Genomic DNA, 15680 nt, shown 5'->3' with positions numbered 1-15680 from the left:
TGGTAATTTGGTACAGCAGCAACTGGAAACCGCTAAGAGTTTGCTAAGGTGTATGCCTTTAATGAATACGTATATTTTCATGAACCTAGAAAGAACTCAGGTGAACTAGCAATGAATTAAGGTAGCCCTTTCCCAGCATAACTGCAGCATAATGACTCATGTCGTGAAGGTAAACATGGGAAGAGAGTCTTGCTTTTCCTCAGACAAGAGGATGGTGCGTGAGCAAAGGACTGTACCAAGAGGGTACAATCGAGGCCATTAGAGGTTCACCTGCACTCTGACTTGCTCATCGTGGCGCTGATTCATAGGGCAGAACAACCAATGAGACGACATGACCCATGGGCAACTGTGAGCAAACCCCAAAAAGAGCTGGGGACTTTGTGGGAGAAGAAATCCCTGCGGGATGGCATTAAGTTAGAAAGGAAATGAAGAATTTATTCTGGGAACGGCAGCAGAAACAATCAGTAACTGTAATTTTGTTATTAAAACAATTTACACACGGAAAGTTAAGAAAGGGCTAGTCACTTGCTCTGCATCTGAATGCATATCTCTGACGGTTTAAATCGAAGAGGAAAAAAAAAACCCACAAAAGAAACCTTGGCGTTTTGGAAAAAAAGAGAGCTCAGAGGGAGGTTGGCTGGTGACTGACAGAGCCTCTCAAGGTGACAGGCTAACTTCAGGCTCATGACTGACACCTATTTTTCTCAGGAGCCCAACTTTGACAGCAAAGTCCCAGTGGGTGAGGCCCTAGAAGATGGACTTCCACAAGCTGCAAAAAGATAATAAACCAGGAATCTAGTTATGTGTTTAAAACCAGGGCACTTCCTCCCTGTGTGGAGCACTAGTTATGTGTTTAAAACCAAGAGCACTTCTAGCTCAGTGTCAAGGCAACTCAGGTGCTTAAGTGACCAAATTTGCATGACGGGCACAGAAAAAGAGCAAAAAATGAGAGGGCCTGAAAGAAGATGGTATCCAGTCATTTAAAAAAGCCAGATGAACCATCTTGCTCAAAAGCCTAGCTTTCCACCGAGTCCAACACTAATGTCACTTAAATACCATTTCTCTTAGTTTCTTGGACTTGGACAAAGCTGGAAGGAAAACGTCGAATTTTGGTCTTTTACTCATTTTTATAAACTTCCCATGAGCCATTTTTAAATACCTTACAAACAAGTGGTTTAAAAATACAAAATATAGGAGTTCCTGTCGTGGCTCAGTGGTTGGCGAATCCGACTAGGAACCATGATGTTGCGGGTTCGGTCCCTGCCCTTGCTCAGTGGGTTAAGGATCTGGCATTGCCGTGAGCTGTGGTGTAGGTTGCAGACATGGCTCGGATCCCGCGTTGCTGTGGCTCTGGCATAGGCTGGCAGCTACAGCTCCGATTTGACCCCTAGCCTGGGAACCTCCATGTGCCATGGGGGTGGCCCTAGAAAAGGCAAAAAGACAAAAAAAAAAAAAAAAAAAATACATAATTTATGTCTTGTATATTATTTTTTAGCTTTATTTCTGTTGTAAGGATAAATTCTGGTCACCTAGAATTTGAGGGTCTCCTGCCTTCATTAGGAGTCCAGGGAGTTCCCATCCTGGCTCAGTGGTTAACGAATCCGTCTAGGAACCATGAGGTTGCAGGTTCCATCCCTGGCCTTGCTCAGTGGGTTAAGGATCCGGCGTTGCTAGGTTGCAGACGTGGTTCGGATCTTGTGTTGCTGTGGTTCTGGAGTAGGCTGGCAGCTACAGCTCCGATTCCACCCCTAGCCTGGGAACCTCCATAAGCCGCACAAGCGGCCCAAGAAAATGGCAAAAAGACCAAAAATAAAAATAAAAAGGAATCCAGTAAGCAATATCTTAGGCTGTATTTCTGATGACAAGTCTCTCTCTATCTCTCGCTCTAGACACACAAGCACTGTGTTCATCATTAGCTTCCTTCTCCATTTGACACCTGCTCTACATCCTAAGTACCCCTCATTGCAGCCGCCTATATTCTAGCATAGCAAACCAGCCAATCGTTTTCGACCAACGCCCAGGGAACACGGGGTCGCAAGGTGCCAGGTGCAAACAGCAGGGTCAAACCAAAGGTTTCGCTACGCCTGCGTCTCAGAGGTCGCCCTCCGCAGACTCGTTAAGGACGAGCTACGCCTGCAGAAGGAAGCCTGGAGGCGGGGAGTCACGGGCTTTCAGCTGGTTCCGCGGAAAACCACGGACATGGGAACACGCCACCCACACTGCCGCCGTCTTCACCTTTGCAAAAAGGAGCAGCGCCGGGCGCAGGCAGGAAGCCGCGCGGGCCGAGACGCCGGGCTGCGCGCTCCCGCTCGCCCTCCCTCCGCCGCGGCGCGGGGCCCGCCGACCCCGACGTCGACCCCGACGCCTCCGCCGCCCCCGACGTCGACCCCGACGTCGACCCGCCGTCGGACCCGCCCTCGCCCGGGCGCCAGGTGTCCCGGCGGGACGCCGGGGCTGAAGGAGGGGCCCGGGGGCTGCAGGTGTCTCGGGAGGGCGCACGGGCTTCCCGACTCTGGACACGGAGAAGCTGCTGCCGGCTGCGCGGCCCGACTCCGGACGGAGGAGCCCCACGAGGTCTCGCTCCCGGAGCCCGCGGGACGGCGGCAGCGCTTCCGAGAGAGACCGGCGGGGCGCGGATGGAGCCTGCAGCGCGGCCCGGGGAGGACGGCGGGACAGCGGGGGAGACCCGGGGAGCGGCTCGGAGAAAAACTCGGGCTGGGTCCGAGACTGGACCACCCTCTCCCCGCAGAGGTCCTCTTGAGCCGCCCGAACCCCACCGCAGAACCCCACCGCAGCCTGAGCAACGGGAATGGTGGGAAGGAAGGGCGTGCTTTCTCTGCAGAATGCCTAAAGGGGTCTTGGTCTTTGTTTGGTTGGGCTTTTGTTTTTTCTCCTCTTCTGCTCTCTCATCTGCTGGCCGTGGGGTTGAGGGTCTCTCTCTCAAGGCGCCAGACATCCTCCACCAGCTCCTTTTGAGGAAGACTTGGAATCCGGCTTCTTCATTGAGTGCGGACTGACATTGGGGTTTGCAGCACAGCTTCCCGAAGAAGCTGCCATCCTGGTCCTTGGGTGCCTGTGCCACTTCTGTCATTTCTTCTGTAAATGCCAGCGTTCCTAATTCAGTAAAGTAAAAATAAGACATTAAAAAAAAAACCAAAATGGTGTGAGTGAATATGGAGCATGTGGAGTTGAGAGGGAATTTCATTACAAAAACACTCCAGGACTCTGTGTGAAATGTTCAGGAAATTAAAAATAACAAAATTATGGGGAAATTTCCAACAGAGGTGCCTACAACTATAACATATACTTAATCATTACTGGCCTCCACTGATGGAGCCCCTCATTATAGTAAGTGGGAACCATGCGAGCCGGAAGAAACCGCAACATTTATAAGTGGATATTTTCAATGAAATAATAAAGATTTTAAGCCTCTGGGTTCCTCGTCATTCCTTTATATATTCCGTTCACGTGAAAACATGCTTGTCTTGTTTACCCATGTCTTCACTCAAAACACCTTGCTGACAACCTATTCAGTTCATTCCCAGAGTAAAACACGCCAGATGATACGGCCGTGGTCTCCCTGAAAGCTTTTATTCTATAGAAGAGAACGTCACACGCAGTTTCTCCTACAAAGAGACAATGGGAGATCCTAATTCAAGCTTCTCAGTGTCCTTGATTTGATCTCTTCTCTTGCCTTTGGGCTTTGTGAAGTATCCTTTCTCATAGATTCTGTAATTTATGGTTCTTCCGCTTTTATTGTACCTCAGCTCTGTTGGTGTGGTGGTGAGGCGGAGGGAAGAACATTCTGTGATCTTCCTGATTAAATCTCAATCATTTGATAGTCCTCTCTTTTTGGAGGTATGACCTTCAAAAGTTTTTCTCCAGGCTTGTTGCCTTCCGCCCCCTATTTCTTTTTTTGGCTGCAGGATTCCCAAATTGATTTCCTTGAAGCCCTGATCCTAAATGCGTGGGTTTCCCACCCCTTTAAGCCAGATAGGAAGGCTGAAGTGGGTGCCCTTCCTTAACCTGAATAAAGTTTTAGAGCTGGGGTCTGGCAAAGTCCTTACAACAGCAAAGGCGGCCTCTGTTACAGAGCCCTGCCTGTGTAATGAAGCCCTGCTTGTGTGATGAAGCCTTCGTAAAAATCCCAAAGGAGAAGGTTATTTGGAGGGAGTGACACACCTGGAGAGGCATGGAAGTGGTACCCCATTCCCATACCTTATCTTAAGCATCTCTTCCCATCTGGCTAGTCCTGACTGATGTCCTTTTATAATAAACTAGTGATCTAATCTGTAAAATGTTTCTCGGAGTTCTGTGAGCTGCTCTAGCAACTTAAATCTGAGGAGAGTGTCATGGAACCTGTGATTTACAGCTCGTAGATCAAAAGGGCAAGTGACTGAAGTCCACGGCGGAGGTGATTGGACCCTCCAATCTACAGCTGGCCCATCAGAAGCCCATGGGCTTGTGATTGGCATCAGAAGGGGTCGGGGCAGTGTTGTAGGATTAAGCCCTCAACCTGTGGAATCTGATGCTGTCTCTGGGTAGATAGCATTAAATTAAGTTGAACTGTAGAACAACCAGCTGGAGTCCCAAGAACTGCTTGTTGGTGCGTGTAGGGGTCCTACCCCCTCCACACAGGCACATGCTGGAATTGGGTTCAGCAACACAAAAACCACGTCTAGCTACAAAATACGCTGGTACAGAAATTGAATGACATGAGCACAGGACTATTGACTGCAGCCTTACTTATGTTGGCAAGTGATTGGAAACCACCCAAAGGAACACTATGAGATTTTTATGCAAAATAATGGAAAAATAGATGAGGGAAATCTGCATGGAACAAATAAAGACCCACACATTTATAATGATACTGTAAAAGAGAGAGCAAGTAAGTACACACAAAATAGCCTAAGTACTGTGGGAACACGGCATTACTGCTGAACAACTCATATTGTGGTAATTATAGGGGCCAAAATAAGCATTGCCCAGGTCCTTCAAATGAACTGTAGTTTGGAATAATCCAAAAGATCCTGGCAATAAGAAGTTCTTCTTTACAGAAAATCCCGGAAATTAAGTGGAAGGATTAGAATAGAAAATAGCATTTTGTAGTGATCCTTATTAAATGATCGATTTGAACACGGATCACCAATATATCCCGTAGACATTTGGTGAAGAGCTGATGAGAGACTCAATGTTTACCAGATGTCCATGTACCCCAAGCTCATCACAATGATACAATGTAGGACATGTTTTGCTACCACCTGAACCCACTGAATTATCTTAGCATCTCCATTCAGTCATCAAAGTTTTCTTGATGTGATGCACTAAGACAGGAACCCCTCCATCAATGAGGTATTCGAACCAAAAAAATTGAAACTAAACACCATCAAGTCTTTAGTTCTAATTTTCAATTAAAAAAAAATACAACCAAGAGACACAAATCCATATGTGACCCATCTATTTCAACTGGTAAGTAAATGAAAAATTGATGGGGCAAGACAAGATATGTTCTACACCAAAAGTGGCTTAAGAGGTATAACTAACAATTGCAACGTGTGGACATATTTTTGGATGCTGATTAAAACAAACTATAGGAAGATATGTGTGAGCAATAAAAGAAATTTGAATATAGACTGGGTTTAGCGAAGATATCCAGGCATTTTTTACAGGTGGTAATGCTGTTGTGGTTATCTAGAAAATATTCTTTGGGAGTTCCTGTTGCAGCTCAGCGGGTTACAAACCCGCCTAGTATCCAGGAAGATGCAAATTCCAGCCCCAGCCTTGCTCAGAGGGTTAAGGATCCAGTGTTGCCATGAGCCTTGGTGTTAAGTTGCTGAAATGGCTGGGATCTGGTGTGGCTGTGGTGTAGGCTGGCAGCTGCGGCTCCCATTCAAGCCCTAGCCTGGGAACTTCTACATGGCATGGGTGTGGTCCTAAAAAAAATTTAATATTCTTTAGAAATATACTGAAATATTTAAAGCAACACTTTAGCATCTGGGATTTTTGTCTTCAAACACATAATCAGATTTCAAAAATTAATATGAAAAGGATAATAAAGTATGCCAAAACATTACTAATTTTAAAACTGAGTGTTAAAGTATAAAAGGATTACGATATTCTATCGACCTTCAAACTACAGTGAAAAGTGTATGATATTTTCCAAAGGTTTTTTTAATTGGCAAAAATCCACCACAGAAATTTAAGTTTTTTTTTCCTTGGGATTTGTTGATACCTAACAATGGTTTTTTTTGCTTCCCACAGTGATGGTTGAGAAATTAAGTGCCTTTGACCTCTTAAAAGGCTTGTAGCAAGGAGCTAATTTGAAGTTGGAACAATTGAATAACAAAATAAATACTGCCATGATAGACTGTAACTCAAAAGATAAACATACTGACAACATAAATTATTGGATAAATAGAAGAAAAGAAAGAAAAAAAATCTTCCTTACAAAAGGATTAAAAATAAATTGTGGTCATTACCGTTGTGGCTCAGTGGAAATGGATCTGACTAGTATCCATGAGCACGCAGGTTTGATCCCTGGCTTCACTCAGTGCGTTAAGGATCCCGTGTTGCTGCGGCTGTGGGGTAGGCCGGTGGCTGCAGCTCTGATTCGACCCCTGGCCTGAGAAGCTCCATGTGCCACAGGTGCAGCCCTAAAAAGACAAAATGATAATAATAATTTGTGTAGAGGCAAATTACAAAGTCCAGCCCACCCTGCAGAGGAGGAGGGGAATCTAATCTTGCCCTCCTCACTCTTAAGTGTGGGCTGAACTTTGTGAGGTGCTTCCCAAGGATGGTGCATAAGAAGACCAGGAGGGGATCTCTGCAGTGGAGAACCTGGCCAACTTCACCTCTGCCAGGAGACAGGTCCGCGGTGCAGTGAGCTCCCGCTGATGTGATGTGATGAAGGAGTGCACCTCTTTGGTATCTTCTCCCCAGTCCGTAACCTCCCTCAAAGTCATGATAAAAAATCCGACAAACCCAAACTGAGAAATCTTCTATAAAATCCCTGACCAGTACTTCTTAGAACTGCCAAGGTCACAAACCACAGGGAAAGACGGAGACAGTGTCATGGACAGAGGCAACCAATGAGACATGAATAATAGATGCCATTCAGAATCCTCCACTGGAACCTGAGACAGAAAAGGGGCGTTAGTGGAAAACAATGAAATGCAAATAAAGTCCATTTAGCTCAGGGTAGGAAACCAGTGTTACCCTCTTGGTTTTGACAAAGGCACCAGGATTACATAAAATGTTAACAAGGATAAAAGCTATAGGCAAGAGTATCTGGCAACCGCTGGATTATCTCTGTTCACGTTTCTGTAAGTCTATAATCCTTCCAAAGTAAAGTTTATTACAAATAAAATAAATTTCTGACCAAGTTTAAAAATTTACAATATATGTATTATTTGAGTCCTAGCAAAAATAGCAAGTAAGCCTTAGAAAAGAAGCCTTTACAGGACCACAGGTGGGAAAGAACACCCCTGAAACGCATAATCATAGAACAGAGAGGGTGGGAAAAGCATCCAGGACCAGAGCTGGAGGACAGGCAGGCTGATGGTAGCTTTTGTCCACTTGCAGGATGAAGTCCCTGTGGGAGAGGAAAAGGAAACTCATGGGAATCGGGTCACAACCAGAGATGGGTGCTCTACGTGGTGCATGAGCAGAGCATTTTCCAAGCCCGGAGCTTTTGGCCACTTGTAGATGAGCTTAGGGAAGGCCTGGAAGTTATAAAAACCAAATGCCAGTTTCAACTCTGCCATTAACATGCTGTAATTTTTTCATTCTGGATTCTCTCAACTATTGGTTGACATTCATCCACAGCTCTGATTCTATGAATTTATAAAGGCAAGTTTTTTAAATCCCTTGGGATATGTTGAATGAAGTTTTATATTTGACAATGACATAAAAATTAAAATACATTGAATTATGAAAGGGAAATAAAAATAATTTCGGTCGAGATGTAAAGCTTGAAATTTTCATTTTGGCAAGGCATCGGATGTGCTAAAACTTTGTCATACAATTACAATGTACATAGGTTTGACACAGACAGTTATGCCTATAATTCCTGAAGTATTCATCACACCTGCTATAATGTTACCTGTAAGTATCATTCAGAGGCAAAGGAACATGTTGCACTGCACTGTGAATGTACGAAGGTCTAGAGGATGGGAAAAACTATTGTTTTTCAATAAATCGTAAGGAAAGAAAAGGATTGAGGAGGAACCTTTTGAAAGAGATTTAAAAGCCATATTGATTTTAAAAAGGGAAAGGGGAAATATAATATCAAATCATGAATATCTGGCTTAAAAAACTAAACACAAAGTGATCATTATGAAATTCAGGATAAGGGTTATCCATGGGGAAACAGAGGATTTGTAATTTTGGTGGACACAGGATGGGGCCTCTAGGTGATGTGCAAAGTATTACTTTCTAAGTGTGTTAGCATTTTAATAATTCTTTATGGCATGTGTTTGTTTCGTAGTTTTCACCATTTTTTTTTTTTTTGGTATTACCCTATGTAATAAAAGTTCCCTGTGTTCCTGGCAGAATGCTGTGTGCTACATTTACAAAAGTGAAAGCGTTCTCTTGTGGTGCAGTGGGTTAAGGATCTGGCATTGTCACTGCAGTAGCTCAGGTCACTGATGTGGTGCAGATTCAATCCACATGCTATGGGTACGGTCAAAAAAAAAAAGAAACAAACAAACAAAGAAAAAAGAAAAAAGATTCCTAGAGTCAGAGGCTAAAATCAAGTAGAAAAAAAAAAAAACAAAAAACAGGTGACCAAATGAACAACAGAATCTTGCCATTCTTATTATGAAATCATATATTGCATACAGTGAACTACAGTGGATAAGGGTATATTCAGTTTTACCTAGTTAAGTTATAAACAGTTTTGAAGGCAAAACAATGCCATGCTTAAGCTTAATATTTAAAGGTTAATCACGGTTTCAAGTGGACAACAGGATAGAGCTATCTAGAAAGGAGGGGCCAACTATTTTGTTAAAAGGCATTTTTTAACATTTTATTGGCGTATAGTTGATGTACAATGTTGTGTTAATTTCAGGCTTACAGCCAAAGAAATCAGTTATACCTACACACATATCCATTCCTTTTCAGATTCTTTCCCATGTAAGTTACTGAGTAAACGTCCCTGTACTAAACAGTAGATCCCTGTTACCTGTCTATTCTGTGTACTGCAGGGTATCTCAGATATCTTAAATCATGACTCACCCAAATACAAAATAAATGCATGTCTAAGATTTTAACTGACTAGTTAATGAGAGAGTTAGTGCGATGGTATAGTTGGTTCAAAAAAGAATTCCACACACACACATATCGGCCATCGGGAAGGCTAAAATGACTTTACAAACAGATACAGCGTTCATCCATACTCAGAGGGCAGTGGTCAAGCGCGTCTCCACTGAGTTCATCTGCGTTTGTGTGAACAAGAAGCATGGGCGTTACTATCAGCGTTCAGCAATTCACAGAACTGTAAAATACCTCCAGGACCATGAGAAGGGACGAGAACTCCAAAGGGCGATCTGGGCAGGACCCTCAGTAACCTTTTCCCCATTTCAAGGTCTCTAAATATTTCCCCTGACATGATGAAGACGAGGTGCGGGAAAATAGCCTGACCCATTGTATGACTGGATGGAATGCTGGGGTTGAAAGGGCAGAAGGGATGGGGTGAGAAAAGAGGCTGACAGGGTGGGCTTGAGGCATGTCACGAAGCTGAGTGAGGCCTTGTATCTTGCATGGCACTAGGGAATACGCAGAGAAAATTCTGGATGGCCCCAGTGGTCACTTCCTCTTCTTCTGTAGCTTAGGAATGATTCAGCATGGCAGTGGTGGGATAACTAGTGGAAGAGTAGTCAATTCTGGAGGTTCTCCCCTTCCAATAAGGACAAAGACACGTCCACTGATACACAGATGCTGTACTTCCTCCTTCCCTTATAACTATTCTGAGGGACTGAGGGGAAACTGCGTTCTCCCCAGAAGTGTCCAGGGCACGTCTGCCCTGGAACAGTGCAGGTGTGGAAGACTATGTGCTCTTGGCTGCTTTACTGCTCATGAGTTTCCTTAATAAACCGGATGTACTATTTTCATTGTGGAAACATTAAGAATGTGAGTCTCAGAGTTCCCGTCGTGGCGCAGTGGTTAACGAATCCGACTAGGAACCATGAGGTGGCGGGTTCGGTCCCTGCCCTTGCTCAGTGGGTTAAGGATCCAGCGTTGCCGTGAGCTGTGGTGTAGGTTGCAGACGCGGCTCGGATCCCGCGTTGCTGTGGCTCTGGCGTAGGCCGGTGGCTACAGCTCCGATTCGACCCCTAGCCTGGGAACCTCCATATGCTGCGGGAGCGGCCCAAGAAATAGCAACAACAACAACAAAAAGACAAGAAGACAAAAAAAATAAAAAGAAAAAAAAAGAAAAAAAAAAAGAATATGTTAACAATGTGAGTCTCTTTCCCCATCTTGCATTTGCGGTAGTTAATGAATTTATTTTCTGTTTAATTTTGTTTTATTATTATTACAAGTAATAGCAGTCATATTTTTATTTTCAAATTAGCATCCTCAGAATTTTGGAGCAACTATTGTGAGCCACTATTCACACTGTATTGCTATGTGGAAAAATAACCAAATTGCTCTGATTGGGAGTAGTCTGGAGAGGGAGACTTGGTGAGTTTTCTGGAATGTAAGTTCTTTTAGAGTTCCCCTTCCTCCTGTGGTTTATCTTCAAAATGACTAGTAAAATAGGACGTGATTTTGACTACTTGATTGGTAGTAGAACATGGGTTTTTCCTAGATAACATCAAACACTCAGACTTTAAGGTAGAACTAATTAGATGATTAGTCCTTTGTTTGAGAAGAGCTATTTGTCTTTATAGAGTTTTATTTTTCATTCAATGCACAGAGACAGATCCATTCCCCTTTATTTCAATCTCCTTTTCCCTTCAATTTGGCAGCTGAAGAACCAGGCTCTAATTTCCCCCCGAGTCTGGATCTCACTTCTTGCACCGTCACGATGCAGTTTGATGTGTTTCTCTGTCCTCTGTCCTCTTTCATTCCTGCAGGGCCCCAGGCAGCTGGGTCCAGAGACTGGATCAAACTCAGATTTGATCTCTTTGGAAAACCATACATAGCATATGGCAAGGCTATAGGAAACATATAACGTCCGTCTGTCTCTCTTTTTATTCTCATAGCTGCCATAGAAGCTTAACGTCTGTATCTAATCACGTGTTGTTGGTTTAAAAGCTTGAGTTTTTGATGCTTTATTTCACTTTTATTTGTTTAGTAGAATACTTCAATAAAGACATATGTCCTCTCATCCACTGTATGGTTAATCCATGGCAGAGTTAGAAGAATGGCAGGATAAGTGTTTAATTTTTCCCTTTATTCAGCAGTCTTCATTTTATTGGGTTAAAATCTTCTTTTGTTGTTGTTTGTTTGTCTGGTGTTTGGTTGCAACAGTGGCATGCGGAAGTTCCCTGGCTAGGGATCAAACCCATGCCATAGCAGTGACCCGGGCTACATCAGTAACAAAGCTGGATCCCTAGCCCATTGAGCTACCAAGGAACTCCTAATGGGTTAATTTCTATAATCCTCTGAAGGTAGACAATTATTTTCAAATATCACTATGCACCCATAGATGTAACTAAATTTGACCTATTCAATCCATTCTAATTATTAAAATTATTGAAATTCAAGTGGCTCATTTTGGTTAGTGGAAGACTAGCAGAGTTGGCCTTTGAATAATTTTGAATTGACTCCAACAGCCTTTGATAGTGTACTTTCTAATTGATATGACAAGACTTGCCAGGCTCAGCTTGTGTATTTCCTGTCTCAGATCTCAGCAATGTCACCACTAAACCTAGGCTTCCTTTAGTGAGAACTGACATTTCAAGACCACAATCTGGATCTAATTACTAAAGCATTAGTCACTGCATATAAGACTTTACTGTGGAAAGAGGAAGGGAAAAAATATATCCTCGTTTTATCGAACACGAAAGATTAAAACAATAACCAACTCAGTAACAACTTCCTAAATGTATACCGATACAACCACACTTCAAGACTAAGGAGATTTTAATTAAACTCTTCCTATTGCATCCATATATCCCTTATTTCACACTAAAAATTCTGCTTCTCAAGGACACAGGGAATGATAAGAACATCCACTAATTATTCATTTTAAAAATTGTTCTTACACAATAATGCTGATATTACCACCAGTGTATTTACTGAAATTAAATAAAGTTAGGAAAGTTTTCTTGAATCCTGGCTCATTCTAAAAAATACAAGACAATTGATTTCTCATGAAAATTAACAGCAGAATTCTATCAAGTTCAAATTCCGTACAAAGTTATAAGAAGAAGAGACTTAGGAATATAATCACACAAATACACAGCATTCACAAAAGATAAGTCTAAAACTGAAACAGAGTCTCATTTTAGTGCTCTTAATTTTTCTTAATGCCAAGGAAAAGAAGACAAAGACTCCAACGATCAACTTTTTGTATTGAAATTATAAAACAGTATTAGGCTACAAAATAAATGAGAGTATAACAATTGGGAAAAGGTTGTTAAAACTAACAATATTTACAAAGATAATAAATAACAATATTTATAAAAAATCTGTTGAACACTTAGAAAAATTGAAAAACTATGAGTAATTCTATGAGCAATAATAGCAACAATAGCATTCAATAAGATAATAGGATATACACATATGATAAGTATATTGTATGTGTGTGTGTGTGTGTGTGTGTGTGTGTGTAAAAGATGGGTTAACTGATACAACACAATTCTTGCCATAAACAACTTGAAAACTGGAAAAATATATAATACAACTTTTTTCAGACCCTGAAAATGGGCAACCTAGACCCGTGATTTATTTATTTATTTATTTACTTATTTGCTTTTTTTTAGAGTCGTACCAGTGGAATATGGAGGTTCCCAGGCTAGGGGTCAAATCGACACCTGTGATTCTTAACAGAAGAGTGACAGACAAAACGAGCCATACAACGTCCACCGCCTTCTTCAAAGACTTTAGTGCAGGAAGAAAATCTAAGTCTTATTCAGAGACTGAGATGTTTACGGAGGTACTCAAATAGAGCAAAAAGTACTCTTTGAAGTTGAGGAAAGTGATCTGCATTCAGTGAGAGCACGAGGGCTGAAGTCTGCAAGACAAACTACGAGGGAGAGAGAGAAAGAGAGAGAGAGCTCAAGAAATTCACATGAGGGTAGCTTTGAGTCTGGCTGAAGGCCAAGCAGCTGACACACAGGATGAAACTCCAGGAGTACAGACAAAGGCTGCCAGGCACGAGCTATGCATTAATTTTCAGACCCACACGGGGCTAAGGGACGTTCGAGTACTTAACACCCACAATAGAAAAGCTTTAATGAACGCCCTGAGAATTCCTGAGACTTTAGGAGTCTCTGCATCTTGGTAATTAAGGCTGTTCTCCGTCCCCATAACGAAGTTACATAACAGGCTTTAAAGACGAACCTGATACTCAAATAACTGCCGGCGAAGACCAACTCCATCCACCTTCATTAAAGGAAGACTTCCAAAGCCCCGAGACCTCACATCACAAAATTCAAAATGTTCAGTATCAATACATCATTAGCAGACATCTGAAAGAGGAGGAAGACGTGCCAACAGGAGAAAAATCAGTAAAAAAGCAGACCCCAAACCACGGAGATTAATTTTCAGAAAAGAACTTCAATCCAGGTTCTTTAAATATGTTCATATACTTAAAAAAAAATTGTGAAGAGAATAATGTCAAGGATAAAAAATGGAATTACTGTTTAAGAAAATTTCACAATAAGCCTGACAAAAATTAGACACTGAGGAAGAAAAAAAATCACTGAAAATTTCTATAAAGACAGAGCAATGTCAAATATCGAGGAAATGAGAGAAACGAGGCTGAAAAAATGGAATAGTTCCTAAAAGGGACCAGTGAGATAATGTCAAGGGTCAAATATACTTGGAATCAGAGTCTCTGAAAACGGAAAAAAAAAAAAATGGTGACTCAAAATGTCAAAAAGTTTCCACCTCTGATGAAAACTACAAAACCGCATATCCAAGAAGCTCAATAAATCCCACGTAGGGTAAGTGCATATCTCTCACAGCTTAATGAAATTTTTAAAAATAAGAAACTTAAAAAACTGAAAAGTAACCACAGAAAAAAGACACATTAGAACATAAGAAATTTCATACAAATTACCGCTGATTTCTCATCAGGAATCATGGAGGTCAGGCGACCAAAATGCAAGGTCTAAATGTGCGGAAAGAAAAAGAAGCAACTGTCAACCTAGATTTCTATCCTATGAAAATACCCTTCAACCTAAAGGATCACTGAGTCCAAAAGGATGGACTGTTTGCTCTGAGTACCCTTGTAAACACGCTGACGTCGTCATGCAATGTCCACTCTGTTTTTCCCTCTCCTGCTGCCACCTGTCTGTGCACAAAGTCCGTGTGTATTCCACTTCTCTTCCAGACTTTGGTACAGGCCTTGAATGCAATTTATTCATGTCTGTGTTTTCACAGTCTCTCTCTCCACAGTTCTCTCTGCCTGTGAATAGCACGTCTTGCACACGATTTCAGCAGATCTTATGAAAAATAGTAAATTCCTGTCTGTCGCTCCTCTGGATACAGTAATTCAAATATAGGCTTAGGGACTAGAAGACATCCTTGCTCCTGTTCTTGTGCTCATTTATCTTTACGCAATTAAACCTTATATATAAATAGTGAGGGCCAGCAAACACTAGAGGACTTTATGGCAGAAGCATAATCTGCATTATCAACATGTGTCTAGCCAGACGTGCCATAAAATGCCTTCATGCGTAATATTTTTAATAGTCAATTTTCAGCCAAGGAGTTCCTGTCATGGTGCAGTGGAAACAAATTCGACTAGGAACCATGAGGTTGTGGGTTCGATCTCTGACCTCACTCTGTGGGTTAAAGATCTGGCATTGCTATGAGCTGAGGTGTAGGTTGCAGACACGGCTCCGATCTGGCATTGCTATGGCTCTGGCATAGGGTGGCAGCTACAGCTCCGATTAGACCCCTAGCCTGGGAACCTCCATATGCCGCGGGTGTGGCTCTAAAAGGACAAAAGACAAAAAAAAAAATTCAGCCAAGGTGAACTTAAAAGAAGTATGTTCAAAGTAAAAGTTATAAAGTCAGGGCATGTATACATATATATATACACATAAGCACACACACATTTACACATATATATGTAATACATAGTCTTTAAATTCTCTAATATAGTCTTTAATTTGAATTCTGCACATATTGTGAGCTCCTAACTTGTATCCCTAAGAGGGATCCTTGTAAATCCCTAAGAATAACTGTTTTCTTAAAATCAATCATTCAAAAAGATTGAAAATAAATTTTCTTTTAGATTTTTTAACTTGTTTTTAATATAGACAATTTTAGAGGAATTAATGCATTCACTGCTAGAGATCAAAGACTTGAAAAGAGTCAATAATGCACTATGCTACTGGTGATCAAAGGCTCTGAGAATTCCAGATATTCTATCCTAGTGACCTCTGAGACTTTCTAAGAACAAATCACTCAATATCTCTCATCTCTGGCTTGGTTCTGGCACCGAGGTCAGCATGTCTTAGCTATTTGGGCTTCATGAAATTGTAAAAGTGGAGGCTCAACAG

The 15680-nt window shown here is 42.1% G+C and overlaps 1 protein-coding gene across 1 annotated transcript in view; it reads right to left on the bottom strand.

The window, feature by feature from the left end:
- The window catches only part of LOC102158399 (uncharacterized), a 131078-nt gene extending 124116 nt beyond the window's left edge, over positions 1–6962 (bottom strand). The window contains exons 1-3 of the mRNA XM_084980980.1: positions 6773–6962; positions 2955–3114; positions 2236–2898 (exon numbers count right to left, since the gene is read on the bottom strand). Coding sequence (XP_084837106.1) covers positions 2236–2898; positions 2955–3114; positions 6773–6962 — 1013 coding nt within the window. The remainder of the gene's footprint in view (positions 1–2235; positions 2899–2954; positions 3115–6772) is intronic.
- Positions 6963–15680: the final 8718 nt, after the last annotated feature.

Source organism: Sus scrofa, chromosome 10, assembly GCF_054392235.1.
Source record: "Sus scrofa isolate SSC_HxYL_T2T_F1_AM1 chromosome 10, Sscrofa_HxYL_maternal_Yorkshire_Landrace_v2.0, whole genome shotgun sequence".
Classification (NCBI taxonomy): domain Eukaryota; kingdom Metazoa; phylum Chordata; class Mammalia; order Artiodactyla; family Suidae; genus Sus; species Sus scrofa.
Note: the sequence above shows the minus strand (reverse complement) of the source record. Positions and strands in the feature narration are given on the sequence as shown.